Source organism: Grammomys surdaster, unplaced genomic scaffold, assembly GCF_004785775.1.
Source record: "Grammomys surdaster isolate TR1022 unplaced genomic scaffold, NIH_TR_1.0 169, whole genome shotgun sequence".
Taxonomy (NCBI): Eukaryota; Metazoa; Chordata; class Mammalia; order Rodentia; family Muridae; genus Grammomys; species Grammomys surdaster.
In genome coordinates this window covers 12,225,890-12,244,042 of record NW_021604617.1, presented here as the reverse complement: position 1 = coordinate 12,244,042, position 18,153 = coordinate 12,225,890, and the positions used below count along the sequence as shown (strand labels likewise).

At 42.4% G+C, this 18,153-nt stretch overlaps 1 protein-coding gene across 1 annotated transcript in view; it reads right to left on the bottom strand.

Annotated features, from left to right (window-relative positions):
• Positions 1 to 17,561, bottom strand: part of Cd2ap (CD2 associated protein) — an 82,541-nt gene extending 64,980 nt beyond the window's left edge. The window contains exon 1 of the mRNA XM_028766635.1: positions 17,473 to 17,561. Coding sequence (XP_028622468.1) covers positions 17,473 to 17,476 — 4 coding nt within the window. The 5' untranslated portion in view covers positions 17,477 to 17,561. The remainder of the gene's footprint in view (positions 1 to 17,472) is intronic.
• Positions 17,562 to 18,153: the final 592 nt, after the last annotated feature.

Below are 18,153 nucleotides of genomic sequence, written 5' to 3'. Positions count from 1 at the left end.
AGAGAGAGAGAGAGAGAGAGAGAGAGAGAGAGAGAGAAAGTGAGAGACAGAGACAAGAAAGAAGAAGGGTGGGGAGGAGGAGAAGGAAGAAGGAAGAGGAGGAAAAGGAAAAGGAAAAAGAAAGAATGTAGTAATGACAGAAAAATATAAGAAAATAATGGCAACATTGCAGGAAGAAAGATTGAACATAGGGCTAGAGAGATGGCTGTGGCTAAGAGCACTTGCCGCCATTAAGTACTCAGAAAGCTGCATTTGCCACCAAATCTGATGATCTGGGTTCAATCCCTAGGGTTCACAGTCCACAAATTTACACACACACTGTTTGCTCTCTCTCGCTCTCGCTCTCGCTCTCACTCTAAATGAGTGTAATATAGAAAAAGAGAGAGATTATAGGATATCCCACCTCAGCCGGGCGGTGGTGCCGCATGCCTTTAATCCCAGCACTTGGGAGGCAGAGGCAGGTGGATTTCTGAGTTCGAGGCCAGCCTGGTCTACAGAGTGAGTTCCAGGACAGCCAGGACTACACAGAGAAAGCCTGTCTCAAAAAAACAAAAACAAAAACAAAAAAAAAGGATATCCCACCTCCTATCTTACCACTCCCCACAAAAGACACAAATATCATGAGCTGCAGTTGAAAGAGCAGCAAAATGTAGATTCCATCTTAAGACACAGCTCCACTGAGAGACTGAAATTTAATGTTATGATCATAGAATACTAGCCTCCATTACTGTGATACTCCAGTAACAGTGGACTGTAACTAAAAGAATCAAAAGATGCATATTCTATTTGAGTACTTAGAAAACTCGAAGATAAGCAGGGAGATAAAACACTAGAGGAATTTGAACCCTTTGAAACTACAGCTTTGAACAATCATTAAACAGTTTACAAGTCCAAACAGATAAAATACAAGTTCAAACTAAAAACTAGGTGCTATTTCTAGTCCTAGATATTTCTCCTTTAACAACATTATAAAACACAGAAACGTTAGTATGGCTTAATGTTTCTATATTTTATTAAATTCTATGAAGTTAGCTAATAGACCCATGTGAAAATATTAAGTCACAGTATCATCCCTAGAGATTCCTTATAAGTTATCAATTGCTAAATACAGAAGTAATGAAAGCAGCATTTCTTACATGTTCTCAATGTAGATTAGTAAAGATTTGTGTGCGTGTGCATGCGTGCGCGTGCGTATCTTTTTTGAAACAAGATCATACACTGCGGTTCAGACTGTCCTGAAACTATGTAACCCTGGCTATCCTCAAACTTCCAGTAATCTTGAGTCCTGGGATTAAAAAAGCATGATCCACTATGCCTACCTTTTAGTTATGAATTTATTTCTTTATTTAGAGGCAGGATCCCCATAACTCCAGGTGAACTTCTACACCCCAAATGTTGAGGTTCCAAGCAGGAGACAAGTGTTGGGATTACAGGTGTGAGCTCCCATAGCCTAAGGTTTACCTAGCACTATGGGTTGACCCCAGGGTTTGCATAACAGGCAAGCACTCTATCCATTAAGCTGCAATCCCAGTTCTAATCATTCTTAAGATAGCAAAACAACTACCCATAAAACCTACCCCTGGGGCAGGGTGCTGGAGCTCACGCCATTAATCCCAGCACTCAGGAGGCAGAGGCAGGTGAATCTCTGAGAGTTCAAGGCCAGTCTGGTCTACAAGAGTGTTCCAAAACAGCCAGGACTGTTGCACAGATAAACCCTGGGGGGTTGGGGGGGGGAGAGAAGAAGGGACACCTACTCCTGTGTACTAGTTACTTTTACTAGTAAACACCTTCAGAAAGCAATCTAGAAATTTAAAAAAAAAAATGTTCATAGTTTCAGAAGATTGAGTTAGCAGTGGCAGAGAAGACATGCCAAGGCAGATCACAGAGGACATGGGACAGACAGGAACATACCAGGAACACCAGAACAAGATGCTCAAGAACCTACCCTAGTGACTACTTCCTCCAACCAGGCCCCACCTCCTAGAGTTTCAACAAGCTCCACCAGCTCAGATCAAGCAAACAAAGCGTAAGCCTATGGGGACAGTTCATACTCTTCAAACTTCCTGTTTCAAGCAGTATGTAAAGATGTGCATAGTACGTATACTCAGATCACATTTCTCAGATGGAAAACCCACCAGTAATTCTTTCATAGTATTCTATTCTTTCTAATGTTACAGCTCAAATGATGGTATACCCACAAAAGAACCCAAAAACTTAATATTCCTTAAGACTAAGCAAAGAAACTGTCATATCCATATAATCAATTCCTTCTCCCAAAATAACACACAAAACCTATTCTATTCCTATACTGGAATATTCAGTAACTCCCTGCAGTCCTTGTTTGTCTTCTTCTGCTCACTCCTCTCACTATCACCACCCTACCTCTACCCTCACCAAATCCCCATACACACAGGGTCTCGCTTTATAACCTATGCTGGGCCTCAAATTCACAGAAATCTTGCCTCAACCTCTCCAGTACTGGGATTTAGGATATCGACACCACATCTAGCTTTTAATTCTTCGATTAAATTCCAGTCTTAACTTAAAGAAAATACTAAGAATAAGAGTATTAATCTTGCCGGGCGGTGGTGGCGCATGCCTTTAATCCCAGAACTTGGGAGGCAGAGGCAGGAGGACTTCTGAGTTCGAGGCCAGCCTGGTCTGCAGAGTGAATTCCAGGACAGCCAGGACTACACAGAGAAACCTTGTCTCAAAAACCAAAAAAAAAAAAAAAAAAAAGAGAGAGACAGAGAGAGAGTATTAATCTTCTTTCAAATCAGACCAAAACATACAATTTAAATGTTCATCAATGTTGTACAGAACTGAGGAAAAAAAAATGAAAACCTAATGAATACATAAAGAACCTATATTGGTTTGAATAAGAATGGTCCCATAGGCTTATAGATTTGAATGGTTACACATCATCAGGGAGTGCCACTACTTGAAAGCGTTAGGTGTTGCCTTGTTGGGGGTAGGTGTGGCCTGGAAGGAGGGAATGTCACTAAAGGTGAGCTAAAATTTCAAAAGTCCAATCCAGGTCCAGTGAGTCTCTCTCTTCCTGCTGCCAGACGCAGAACTGTCAACTTCTCCAGCACCATGTCTGCCTTTGAGCGGCCATGCTCACCACTGTGACCTCTGAAACTCTACGTGAGCCCAGTTAAATGCTTTCTTTATAAGCATGGTGATGGCATCTCTTCACAGCAGCAGAACACTGAGTAGGACAGAAGCAATGCGGAATACAGTCTATTTAAAGTTTCATAAAAGAAAGGAGTTTCTCAAATACTTTGACAGTGAATGTATGATATCCATCCACAACTTGTAGGAGAGTTAAGTTTCCTTGATTGTTTCTGCTTGGAGAAGGGGACTCTTTCAGTTGCTCAGGCTGGTCTCCCAGACTTTCAGAGTAGCTGGGACTCAAGTTTTCAGAACACAATTATACCTAGCTAAGTTTCTTTATTTTCATAATAATAAGGTAGTAGTTTTAATCTTATTATTTTGTTTGCTTAACTAAACATTTTCTTCCTTTCCTAAACTGCTCTAAGAAAGTTTTAAGAAGACATGCTTTCAAATCAGGCCAGTAGAAGTCTGAGCCTGACTCCCCTACATCCTGTTTCTAACCTAGGATAAGCAACCATCTCTCTACTTCTAAAGATTATGAATCATTAATATTTTCGCCAAACTACTCCTGTAGAGATTAAAAGCTCGATACAATACCTAACATGGTAAGTATACTCTAAATGTGAATAACTGGCAAAATATCACCTAAAAAGAAAAATTTAAACTTTAGCAAACCAGGAAACTTGCTATAAAAATTCACTCATACAGTCAAATGTAAACACCTATAACAGCAGATGTATGGACATGAAAATTTCTGAAACAATCATTTGAATCTCTTCATATTTCTAGGCATCCCCAAACACACTTTTTTAAAAAGAAACTAAATTCTTAGAGTCAAAACAGCAAGGAAGCATGTTTTATGATGCCTGACATATAATACATAAGCAGTAACTACACTAAGCATGCTACACAGAACACTGAACTGAAACACACTGCACAAAATTTTAAAGTTGCATTTCAAATGTGCTAACTTTGATTTCCAGTCAATTTAGTTTTCATATATAATAAAACAGATAAAATCATGTTCAATCTTCATTCAGTAAATATTTACCAAGTTACTCCTTTAAAACACGCGGTCTAAGTGTTTGGGATACATTTAAGAAAAAAACAAAGCTCTTTGCACTCCTTAAGTTTATACTTTATAATACAGCTTGGATGAGTCAAAAATAAAGATGAAGTAGGCTGGGGATATAATTCAGTGGCTAAGGGCCTGGGGGTTTAATCCTCAGCACCAAGATGAAGGGAAGGAGATAATGAAAGAGATTCTAAAACTCGTTACAATTGGAATGACACAATAGATGTAAGAAAAGACAGGGCAGGATAAGATCAAGAGTGTCTACAGCCTGTAACCCAAATAGCGCTCAATGAAAGAATGAGCTGTTCTACTCTATAGCACGGAGAGCGAAAGCAGTGAACCGGCCAACCTAGATCCAAGCCCTGGCCTTGAATTAGCTGCCAAAGTGTTGTTTCCCTAAATATAAGTGTGACAACAGAGGCCGCCACAACAGGAGGTCTGAAGGGTACCAGTGCCTGTCACCAAGTCTGATGACCTGAATTCAATCCCTAGGACCCATAAGATGTAAAGTGGAAGAAAGAACCAACTCAGGAAGTTGTCCTACTATGGCATAAGCACACTCCTGTACAAATGCACACATACAAAAATAAATATAAAAGTTTTTCAAAGATTAATAATAGTACTCAAAAATGAAGGCGTGGGAATTAAACAGTACTTAGATAAGAGCTTTAAAATGTACCTGAAACAGAAATACCTAATAAGTAATCACTAAATGTTAACACTAATCACAACACACCACATTCTTCTCATTAAGTGTCTAGAGTACAAGTATTCTGTCCACTTTTTTTCCAGTCTCCTGAAGCCCCACTGTCCCAAAAGTCTCTTACAGGCCAGAATGAATTCCTGGTTTTCCTGCCTTCCTCTCCTGAGGACTGGGATTACAGACAGGCACTCAACACCAGTCTTGCTTAGGCAGTGCAAAGGATTAGAACCATCTAGCTATTGAGCTACATCCTTCAGCCCTTCACCATTTTTGAGCACTTCTGTTTGCAATGGCATATACAAAGTTTCAAATCACATTTGATAAATTTAACCAAAGCACTGGCTGATGGGATTAGCTATTATTACTCTGAGGAAAAAATAGTATAATACGGCTGGCTAAAAAGAACTAGCACATTGTAAAAAAAACAAACGAATTCTTATCAGATTACAGGCCTCACTAAAAAATTCCAAGACAAAAGTAGTACAGGGTGGGTCACAACTGTAATCTCAACATTTGGAAGGCTGAAAGGGAATTATGAAAGGCTGGATGGAGGCCAGTCTGAACTACAATTAATTCTAGGCCAGCCTAAGCAACAATGTAAAAACCTGTCTCAAAAAACACATATGTACCATAAAGACAAAGGTCCCTTTTCTCAAAACAATTCCATCACAAACGTCCACAAAATATTTTGCATACTTAAAGCTGATGGACTTGGGCCAGCCAAATGGCTCACTGGACTTTAAAAAAAAAAAAAAAGCACTTGCCTAAAAAACCTGGTAACCTTAGTTCTCATGTATCTTATGAACAGATGACACATGTACTCATGCTCACACACAGAATAAGCAAACAAAACAAAAAACATTTTTAAAATGTTCTTATGCTCCTATAACTAAATTCCTTCCCTAAGAGGAACATAAGGAAGGAAGCAGCATCATTCAGTTGTTACTGAACTATCACTCTTAGGTCTTCGTTTATGTCTTTTGAGAGAGGTCTGGCCTAGGGTCTGTGATGGGACTAAGATAACTCAAACTCACAATGTTCCTTCCTGCCTTGAACTCCTGAATGCTGGGACTGTAAGAGTACACTACCATGTCTACTCTCTGGTGCTTTTTAAATGTAGCTTCTTGCCAGGCATGGTAGTACAAAGCTTGAAATCTCAGCACTAGGGGCTGATCTCTGTTTCTTTCAAACAAGCCTGATCTACGTACATAGCAAGTTCCAGGCCAGCCAAGGCTACTTAGTGAGACCCTTTCTCAAACACAGATGATAGATAGATGATTTATGATATAGATAGATGATAGATTGGATGGATGGATGGGTGGATGGATGGATGGATAGATGGATGGATGGATGGATGGATGGATGGATGGATGGACAGATGAACAGATAGATAAGGCTTCCTGCCCAGGTGGTGGTGGTACAGCAGGAGCATCATGTGTTAATCCTGGCCTGGGCTATGCTACACAGCCAGTTCTGGAATAAGTCTGGGGAGGGTAGTAGAAAAAAAATACACTATAAAATATTACTAAATGCAGTATTTCTGTATTATTAAAGCCAAACCACAATTATAAATAGCTGTCATGGTTTGAATATGCTTGGCCTAGGGAGTGGCACTATTTGGAAGTGTGGCCTTGTTGGAATTGATATGTTATTGTGAGTATGGGCTTTAGGACCCCCCAATGCTAGCTGTCTGGAGTCAGTATTCTGCTAGCAGCCTTCAGATGAAGATGTAGAACTCTCAGCTTCTCCTGCACAATGCCTGCCTGGACACTGCCATGTTTCTGCCTTCCTAAATCTTTCAACTTCCCATTCACAGTTGACCACTGTTGAGGAGTTGGATTACAGACTGTAAGTCATCATAACAAATTCCCTTACTATATAGAGACTATCCATAAGTCCATGACTCTAGAAAACCCTAACTAATACAATAGCAATCTAAATGTTGTTTTAAAAGGTTTAAATATTCTAATATCAAGCTTCTTAAACTGTGAATCACAACCTCAGACTCTTATGGTTTTGGGTTTTTTTTTTTTTTTTTCAAACAGGGTTTCTCTGTGTAGCCCTGGCTGTCCTGGAAATCACTCTGTAGACCAGGCTAGCCTCGAACTCTCGAACTCAGAAATCCGCCTGCCTCTGCCTCCCAAGTGCTGGGATCAAAGGCGTGCGCCACCACTCCCCGGCAACCTCAGACTCTTATAAATTGAATGTGCACACCAAAAAACATCTGACAATATCAAGAGGTCTCTGAACACATAATGACCAAAGATTAATTCAAAAATCAACCACAAAATGAATATAGATGAAAAAGGATATTTCTAGTGGCACTCACCCCTGCTATAAGGCTCATCTTCAATGAGCCTACATTCTGAACACAAAACATGCTCACTTTGCACTACAAATGCCCCCACACCAGGCAATTCCAATCAACACTGAACACTCAGATTCAAGACCACATTGTACAGTAAACTCTAGTGTTTACTATACATGGTTTTTCTCTCTTATAGAAACATGACAGTTTTAATTACAGAAAACAAATGACTATTTTCCTACTATCACTCAGTGCCTAAGTATCAAATCAGTATACCACTGGATTGAATTTGATTGAAATGTCTGACTTGGAAAAGTACTCTTTAAACTGTTAGCTTACAGCTCATTGGTGACATACACCATTAGCCACACCGAGCAGAAGTCAAAGCAGGCAGATCTCTATGAGTTCCAGACCAGCCTGGTCTACATAGAGAGTTCAAGGACAGAAGGACAGCCAGGACTGTTACACAGGGAAACCCTGTCTTTTTTTTTTTTTTTTTAAAGCGCCGGGCGGTGGTGGTGCACGCCTTTAGTCCCAGCACTTGGGAGGCAGAGACAGGTGGATTTCTGAGTTTGAGGCCAGACTGGTCTACAGAGTGAGTTCCAGGACAGCCAGGGCTACAGAGAAACCCTGTCTCGAAGAAAATAAAACCACAAAAAAAAAAAGCATTTTGGCTTTGGATTAGGATAGACTTTCTAACAGTTTCTGTCATGGCTCATTCCCATTGCTGTCATTTTATACTACATAGTCACAGGAAGTGATCTTCTCAGCACTGACAGTTGATACTGATCAAGTATCAGCCAGGCATAGTGATGCCTGCCAGTAATTCCAACACTCAAGAAACAGAGGCCAGATAACTGCTAAAAATTCAAAGTCCAGCTGGGGGGTGGTGGCGAACGCCTTTGATCCCAGCACTCGGAAGGCAGAGGCAGGCGGATTTCTGAGTTCGAGGCAAGCCTGGTCTACCAAGTGAGTTCCAGGACAGCCAGGGCTACACAGAGAAACCCTGTCTCAAAAAACTAAAAAAAAAAAAATTCAAAGTCCACCCAATCTACAACACGAGTTCCGGGCAAAGAAGAGTTGTAGCAATATAGCAGGAACTGATTTATGTTTAAATCAAAAAAACCTTTCAATCAACTGTAAAAATCTGAAGACATTGTAAACAGGTTTTCTCCTCTAATGAAATAAGCTAATGCAGGTCAAATTAAAAGTAAAAGCAGATAGGTTTATTGAGGGCAGCTGTGAGGGCTGGGCTGAATGTGGTGTTCACTGGTCCCAAGGAGAGGGGGTTGGGGGAGACCCAGACCATAATGTCTGGGTTATAGAGAGAAGAGCCTCTGGAGGAGAAGCCCAACCCCTGGGCTGGAAAGTTCAGGGTAGAGGTCGGGGTATGACAGTCATACCATGTGGGCAGGGACTAAGGGATGCTGGGAGAACCTGGAGGCTAAATCTGCTTTGATATGTTAAATAGACACCTCAGCAGCTTATCCAAGGTCTGAAACCCAACCTTCTACATCATGTAGTATTAAAAATTTGGCCAAGACATAATGGGCATGGGAGTTGCAGAAATGGTTAGCAATTAGAAGCACTGGCTGCTCTTCTAAAGGGCCTAGGTTCAATTCTCAGCAACCACAAAGTGGCTTAAGTGTTTTCAACTCCAGTTCCAGGGAATCTGACATCCTATTGTAGCCTCCTTAGGCACTCAGCACACACAAGGTACATAGACGTGTAGGCAAACACTCATACACATAAATAAAACTTAAATTGTTTATCTCATTAGCAGATAAATTTCCTTTTCCCTTTAGTAAAGGGATAAAGCTGTATGTATACCAAAGAACTAACTGTTTGTCATGTTCTGGGGGGTGGCTATTTGTTCTGGTCTCATATAGTCCTGAATATTCTCTCGTAGACAAGGCTGGCTTTCAGCTCAGAGCTCCACCTGCCTCTGCATCCCAAAAGCTAGGATTACATGTGCCACCACATCTGGCCCAAAGAACTGTTTTGACTTGATGCCAGAGAAGATTAAACAAGTATCCTGGTTGGTGCTGATATAGTCTGGATCGTGAATGTCCCAAAGACTCCTGTTTTGAAGGCCTAGTTGCCCACTATAGCCCTATTAGGTGATGAAGATTTTAGGAGGTAGAACATACTGGAAATTAAGTTGTTAAATACATGTCCTTTAGGATCACAACCTCTGTTTGTCTCTCATGCTTTCCAACTAATATGGTCTTAGGTTTCTATTGTTATGATAAAAATCATGACTAAAATGGGTTTGGCTCACACTAACTGATGATAGTCCACCATGAAAGAGGGTGGGGGCAGGAATTCAAGGAAAGAACCTAGACACAGAAATTGAAGCAGAGGCCATGAAAGGACACTGCTTATACAGTCTTTTCTTTTTTTTTTTTAAGAATTATTTATTTTACATATATATAAGTATACTATAGCTGCCTTCAGACACACCAGAAGAGAGCATCAGATCCCATTACAGATGGTTGAGAGCTACCATGTGGTTGCTGGGCATTGAACTCAGGACCTCTGAAAGAGCAGCCAGCTCTCTTAACTGACAAGCCATCTCTCCAGCCCACTTATACAGTCTTGCTTGGCTTATTTTTCTATAAAACAGAGAACCACCTGTCAAGAGGTGGCACTGCCCTCAGTGGGCTAAGCCCTCTCATGTTAATCATTAATCAAAAAAATGCACCACTGGCTTGCCTGTAGGCAATCTGATGAAGGCATTTTCTTGATTGAGGTTTCCTCTTCCCAGATGACCCTAGCTTGTGTCAACTTGACAATAATAATAATCAGCACAGTCTTTAAGACAACAGACTTCCTGAACTACATACTCTCACAATGATATCAGTCCAAAAACAAAAGTCATGAGACTATAAACCAGCTGGGCGGTGGTGGCACACGCTTTTAGTCCCAGCACTTGGGAGGCAGAGGCAGGCGGATTTCTGAGTTTGAGGCCAGCCTGGTATAGAGTGAGTTCCAGGACAGCCAGGGCTACACAGAGAAACCGTGTGTGTATGTGTGTGTTAGAGAGGGAGAGAGAGGGAGAGAGGGAGAGAGGGAGAGAAAGAGAGAGAGAGAGAGGGGGGGGGGAGGGAGGGGGGAGGGAGGGAGACTGACTATTTGTATTGTAAGCTAAAATACACTTTTCCTCCTTTTGATTATCACAGGCGTTTTTGCACAGCAAAAGAAAACAACCACATCTACCAAGTACTTAATCACTGATCAAACCAGTGAGATGAATCAATCCTACTTCCTTCCAAAACAGAAGTTTTTATTATAGTCTTTATGCTTCTCATTACATTTTAACATTTCTGACACTAGAACACATCCCTAACCCCTTAAATGATTTGATTGTCAAATAAAGTCCCATGTCGTTTCCTTCCTACTATTTTCTATTTCTAGTGCAACACTAATAAGCCACACAGGTTTATAACATCAGAACAACAGGAAGACAAAGACATTCATATCAGACTCCAGGGTTTATAAGATTTTTCTTTTTCAAAAAAGAAACCAATACTTCCTAACTAATCTCTCAACAGCAGCTCTTCTCCTTGATATGACTTTGTATTAATCCCTTTCTCTTTGGGGTGGACATAACAAATTCAAAGCTAGGTCAGTACCTTAACACTGAGCACATTCCCATCCCCCACACCTCTTTGTAAGACAGTGGTAACTATGTTACTTCAATGAAACTTCAGGATATTTTTCTACTTAAAATGCCTAGTGATTAAATTACTCCACAGTTACTCCCTTGGAACACAAATTACCTGGACACTGAATCATCTTGAATAACCTAAAATACACCCGAAATGGTATCTGGCACATTTAGACAGCTAGAGTCCAGAAGTCTGAGGTCATCCAAGGCAACATAATAGGACCCAGTCTCCAAAGGGGGGCAGGAGTGGAAAGCAGGTCCATCAAATCACTAAGACCACGTAAGAGGATGCCAGACTGTGACCACAGAATACTCTCATTTTGATAAGCGGAAGATCACATTAGAACTCAATGCTATTCATGATCACTATAGTCATATTAAACAAGTACTACTGACTACTAATATAATCTCAAGACACATGCAGTCTAAGATGCATAGCTGTAGGGTTTCATCTAAAACAATCTCAGTAAATAATCAGGATACTGTTATAAAGAAAGGAAGAAAGGAAAAAAGGAGGGAAGGAAGAAAAGGGAGGGGAGGGGCGGGGCGGGGCGGGGCGGGGCGGGGCGGAGCGGGGCGGAGCGGAGCGGAGCACCTATCCTGTATTTCTCTCAGCAGAATGCTGGACTTTGTCTCACTCCATTTTCCTTGTGGCTAGGTCTTTGAAGCCTCCTGTCAAAGCCCATTTCCTCTGATTTCCCCCACCCTCCCATGCCAATCTCAGCTTCTACCAAATACCAGCCACCAAGCACCACCTCACCCCACACCCATTCGACCTGCTCCACCTATCCTTCTACACACTACATTTTGCTACAAATAAATGGCTCACATGCTGAGTGGAGGCACATACAGGGGATGTAGGAACCTCCATCTACATTTCTGAAACTCTTCCGCTCCCTACCTCACCCAGAAAGACTTCCTGCCTGACTGACTGCTGTTTAACTGAGTTCAATCTTTATAACAGATGATAGCAATTTTACAGAATTAAAGGTGTCCAAATTTTAAAGTTTTTTATTTGATCGTTAATACAATATATTCTGATTAAAGAGAATAAGACTGTTGTGTTTATTCTTTGAAAGAAAACTCTTCTTTTTCATGCTCTGAAACTGCTGGTAAACCCCAAGATATCTACTTGAAAATATCAGGACAAATGAGTGTTATTTACAAAGTAAAATAAGAAAATCACTCAGTAGCCGGGCGGTGGTGGCACACGCCTTTAATCCCAGCACTTGGGAGGCAGAGGCAGGCGGATTTCTGAGTTCGAGGCTAGCCTAGTCTACAGAGTGAGTTCCAGGACAGCCATGGCTACACAGAGAAACCCTGTCTCGAAAAACCAAACCAAAAAAGAAAGAAAGAAAGAAAGAAAGAAAGAAAGAAAGAAAGAAAGAAAGAAAGAAAGAAAGAGAGAGAAAGAGAAAATCATAGAAGTACATGTATCATCTAAGACAATAGCAAAATTTTTCCCCCAAGATAGGGTTTCTCTGTGTAGCCCTGGCTGTCCTGGAACTCAGAAATCCGCCTGCTTCTGCCTCCCAAGTGCTGGGATTAAAGGCGTGCGCCAGCACTGCCCGGCCACAAATTTTTATTAAAATAACTTCAGCCAAGCAAGGTGGCAGGAGATCTCCTGCAATCCCAACACTCAGGATGCTGAGGTAGGATGATCACAACGATGTCCATGCGAGCCTGGTCTAAACAGTGAGTTCTAGGCCACTAAGTACAACAGAGTGGAAACTTGGTCTCAGATAGATAGATAGGGAAACTTGGTCTCAGATAGATAGATAGATAGATAGATAGATAGATAGATAGATAGATAGATAGACAGACAAAGGATGGTGTGTTTTATACACACACATAAATAAAACACTTTCAAAATAAATTTTATTCTTTTGCAGATATTTAATTTTGATGCCATGAAACAGCATCAATTGTCCCACAGATGACCCATCGAGCTACCTTGACTAAGGTAAAGAGCATGTTTGCTGCTACCATAAAACCCTCAAGTTTTTTGGAAAAACAAAGAATATTAATGTACTTCTCCCAAACAAGAATTTCTGAGACGGGCAGTGGTGCCACTCACCTTTAATCCTAGCACTTGGGAGGCAGAGACAGGCAGATTTCTGAGTTCGAGGCCAGCTTGGTCTACAGAATGAGTTCCAGGACAGCCCGGGCTATACAGAGAAACCCTGTCTCAAAACCACCACCATCACCACCTCCCCAAAAAAAAGAATTTCTGAAACAGTCTTGCTATTTAGCTCAATCTTCTCTGGAATGTATGATCACCTCCTACATCCACTCCCAAGGAGGTGAGAAAACAGGTGCCTATCGCCAATCTTTTGAGTCCTTAACCCTGAAATAATGAGTGTGTAAAGATAAGGCATCTGTCTGTACACAAGACACTAGAGAAGGACCTCAGCAGTTAAAAGCCCTTGTTTCTCAATCATGAGGCCTGACGTTCAAATCCTAGCACACAGTAGCAAACTGGAACCACCATAAACCCATTACTTCCAAGGAAAGAGAGATAAGAGAATCCCTGAGGCTTACTGTCTTTAATCATAGCCAGGAAAACATGAGCCCTAGGGTTCAGAGAAAGACCTTGCCTCAGAGGAATTGGTAAAATGGTTCAAGAGGCACTGAATACCCGCTTCTGGCCTCCACACATGCACAAAGGTACAATTAAAGGCTCAACTATTTTCACGGGTATAAATTTGACTGTTGCAGTACGACAGTAAAACAAACTTTCAAATAGAAAAGTTTTAGTCGGGCAGTGGTGGTACATGCCTTTAATCCCAGCACTTGAGAGGCAGAGGCAGGCGGATTTGAGTTTGAGAGTTCGAGGCTAGCCTGGTCTACAGAATGAGTTCCAGGACAGCAAGGGCTACACAGAGAAACCCTGTCTCAAAAAATCCAAAAAAGAAAAAATTTTATATAAATTTAAGAGAAACTTAGTTCTAAGTATCTGTTTACCTTTTCAAAAATATATATATTCCATTCATTTTATCTTACTTCACTCCAAAAATGTCTATCTGTATTTTTGAGAAAGAAATATTCAGGACTTGAAAGATGACACAGTGGTTAAGAGCCGAGCGCTGGCTGCTCAAAGTTGCCTATAACTGTAGTGACATGGGATCTGACGTCCTCTCCTGTTATGTAGGCATATATGCAGACAAAACACTCAAATGCATCAAATACATACATAGGTAAATCTACAAAAAAAAAAAATTGCCTTTCTTCATTCCCAAATATCCTTGCTAATTCCTTCAAAAGGTTTTGAATGGCATTTCCTCCTACATTTAATGTAGAAATTAAAAACATTAATGTAACATAAAACTTAAATATGTCTCTATTAGTATAAATTCTTAAGTTTTTTTCCAAAGCATTTAAACATTTCAAATGAATAATAGTTTCTCACAGTGTATCAATTTTTTGTCACACTGTACCATACAGAACTCAATTTATGTATTAACACAAAATCATCTTACTGGTCCTCCAAGACAGTATTCTGCTTTCAGCAAAGATCAAAATTCACACACAAATCAGTAGAATTGCACAAATCTTTTGAAACTACAAGTTCCATCAGCAATATCCTAAGTATTGCTAGGTCATTCATTTACCTAATAACCTAAGATTAGCACTTCTCACCAATTTATAGACCAATAAACTGAAGCACAGAGGCTGACTAATTTTCCAAGTTGCAAAGCTTGTAGGCAAGATCGCAGGAAGTCCCTGTTCAGAGCCCTTTTCCTTTTTTAGACAGTTTCATGCAGCCTAGGAAGGCCTTGAGTGTATTCTGTGAACAAAGCTGGCCTTGAATTCTTCAACTCCTGCTTCTACTCCCAAAGTAATACAGGTCTAGGCTTCAGAAACTCTTAACTAGCCAGCTGTGTCTCTTAAGTGTAGAAACTATCATCTCATAAGAATCCATGATCATCTCAAAACAAAACAAAAAATAAGACTTACTTTTATTTAGTGACATATTAGATAAAACATGAGTATTTTAGGCTGCATCTTTTTTAAAAAAGAAATTTACCTCTGTGTGTGTGTGTGTGTGTGTGTGTGTGTGTGTGTGTGTAGGCCATGTGGAGGGGTGACTTCATAAACCAGATGAGGGTATCAGATCCCTTGGTAAACCACCCAATATGAATGCTGAGAACCAAATTATGGTGAGCTGCATCCTGAATTTTAAGAACTAATGACAACTGGGTAGAAGTGACAGTAAGGCCTACAAATCCCAGCAGCCAGGAGGCTTAGGCAGGAAGATCACTTTGAGTTCAAAGCCAGCCTGGACTACAGGGTAAGGAAATCTTATCTTTAAAATGCAAGAAAAAAGAGGGCAGGTAACCAACTCAGCAAAGTATATATTAGAGGAAACTCTTTTACATGAACTTGAGGATTTTAATGAATACACAACCAACAGATTTTTAAAACAGCTACATTCATCTGTTAATGTTTCATACACACACACCCCAAAAAAAGTCCTTCAAAGCACAAATCTTGACAGTATGCTAAACAATGAATTTTCCCAAGATAACTCCAGAAACTCTAAAATAGACCGAAGAAAGGGCCTGTGACCAGTAAATTCAGGTATTATAATGTAAAATACTTTCCATTTACCTTTCTTAAGATCTTAGTTGGGTATACTGGCTTTAATCTTAGCATTTGGGAGGCAGAGGCAGGTGGGTGTCTGTGAGTTCAAAGCTAGCCTGATCTACAGAGTGTGTGCCAGGACAGCCAGAACTACACTGTAAGAACCTGTCTAGGGAGAGAGGGGGGGAAAAGAGAGGGAGGGGGAGAAAGAGGGAGAGAGTGGGAAAAGGACAAGGAGGGAGAGGAAGAGGAGAAAGAAAGAAGGGGAGGAAGGACTTTATACTTGAGTATGGACCTACTTTCCCCTAAGCAGAATCACAAATTTAAATGACCTCCACAGTTTAAAAAGAAATGAGAATGGGGAAGGTGAAAGTAGATACTAATCAGAGTTTCAAGCCCGCCCGCTAACCAGCAGAAAGAAAGGTACTTAAAAAACTGCAAACTTCAAAGAACTGTTTGTTGTTCGGCACCTGGCCCAACAGTCTATACGCGATCCAATGTGGTTAAAAGTGCTCACAGCAACTCAAAAGTCACAAAACGATGACTCTAGACCACAAAAGACGTTCAATAACATTCTGCATCCTGACTTAAGACAGATAAAGATTGTACACTTAATTTTAGCTTTTCATCCCAATCAGTTAAGCTAGCTTTTGATGCTTTAGAATAAGCCCGCAATTACCCCGTAAACTCAACTAATCAAGTGGAAAGGAATTCATTTGAAAGTCCCTAACAGTAAATGTTTGTGTCCTGAGTCAAAAAGCACTTGGTGTATAAAAGGTACACAAAGCAGGAGGGAAGCAGAGGGAGCATAAAATTAGACGCTCTAAGAAAACAGAATAACCAGTGTCTGTAAACACTAGCTAAATTCGTCTCCCACAAAGCAAAGTGTGGGCACAGGGTGCCACATCAGCAGAGCTCCTGTTTTTGTCCGGCTTCTATATCATCCGCTAGTTTACTGAATTATTAATTTCAGTAATGGTTGAAGCGGCATCGACTCTCAACTGAGAACGTGATAATGTCTTTCTGATTTATACCACAAAACCAAATACGGGTCCTACAACTTGCTGCACACATTTTTGCCTTGTGGTGACACCAAGCTGGTTTTAAAAACACACACACACACACACACACACACACACAGAGAGAGAGAGAGAGAGAGAGAGAGAGAGAGAGAGAGAGAGAGAGAGAGAGACAGAGACTGACTTTTACTTTACTTTTAATTTATAGATATTCGAGGGAGTTCGTGTCTAGTCCAGACTCAACTGTTATCGAAAGAACTGTTACACCACTTAACAAAACTCCTTTTCAAAGTCCGCCGCGACGCTCGCACGCTCGCTCTCTCTAACGCCAAACGAAAACCCGAAGAACGCGCAGAAAAACAACCTGGTGGCCCTGTTACTTTTTCTCCCCTCCAAGAAGGAAGTCTCACTCCAAACAGGAAACAGCTCCTCCAGAGGTTCCAACTGGGAATCCTACAATACCGAACCCCGATCCGGTCCCCAGGAGGAAATTCACCGGGCTGCTAGGTGCCAACACACCTGACAAGCAGACGTCGGATACCAGGAAACCGATTTCAAAAAACTGACCCATGAAAAGAGGAAGGGGAGAGCTGACACAAATCACTGCCAAGAAGCCTAGCCGATCGCAAGGAGAATTAAGTATTTACTGTGCTTCGAATTATCTATGACAAAATGTCTGTGTGTGTGCATGCGTGTGTGTGCGTGTGTGTGTGTGTGTGTGTGTGTATAGTAGATGCGGGGGTGTGAGTGCATTTAAAATGTAAAAAAAAATTTAAAAAAAATCTGTACCAAGCCACCGAGTAGCAGAGCTACAAGAGCCACTTTTTCAAGTTCCCGATCGCCCTCCCCCATCGAAGTTGGAGGTTCCCGGGGAGCGCGGGGCAGCCGGTCACGGGTTCGAGCCCCGCTGTCCAGCCAAGGAGCGACGAGGGGGAAGAGCCCGATTGGAGCCGACCCGCGTGCGAGGAGCCCAGTGGCCGCCGCGGTGGCGCTTACCCATGCTGCGGCTCTGGCGGGGAGAGCGCGGCCCCGCGGCCCCTTCGGTGCACCGGCTCAGGCGCGGCGAGGAGGCGCCTCCATCCGCCCGCGGCGCGCTCGGCCGCTCCTCACGCCCGGCCTCGGCCGCGGCGCCAGCAGGCGGGGGCGAGCGGGGTCCGCGCCTGCGCACAAGGCGCACTCAGCCACGCTCCCGGGCTTGCTTCCGCTCGCCGTCGGCGGAGGCACCCGCGGGGTCTCGCACGGACAGCCCGCACCCACTCCCTCGGAGGCGGAGCGCGCCACGCTCGGGACCCAAGTGGAAGCCACCGGCCGGGGTGAAGAGACTCGGGACCCGGCTGGGGCGAAATCTCGCGAGAATGGTCTGGCCCTCCCGGCCACGCCCCCCGCGGCCCCCGCGCGCCACCCAGACGCCCGCAGCTGGTGCCAGGTGCGGTGACGTCACAGCGGGGGCGCGCGCCACCCTCCTCCAGGTGCGGCGGGCTGCGGCCACTCGGTGTCCCTGAGAGGCGCGACAGCTGACTGCTGGTCCCGCAGAGATACCAAAGGGATTCTGCAAAATGAGCCCTGGTTGCCCCACTTTCTTTTCTGCAAAGACGTCGCTTGTAAGAGATCTAAAAGAGGACAGCTAGGGGAGCGAGCACTCGAGCTTTAAAGTTCAAGGCGGGCCCCACCGTAAAC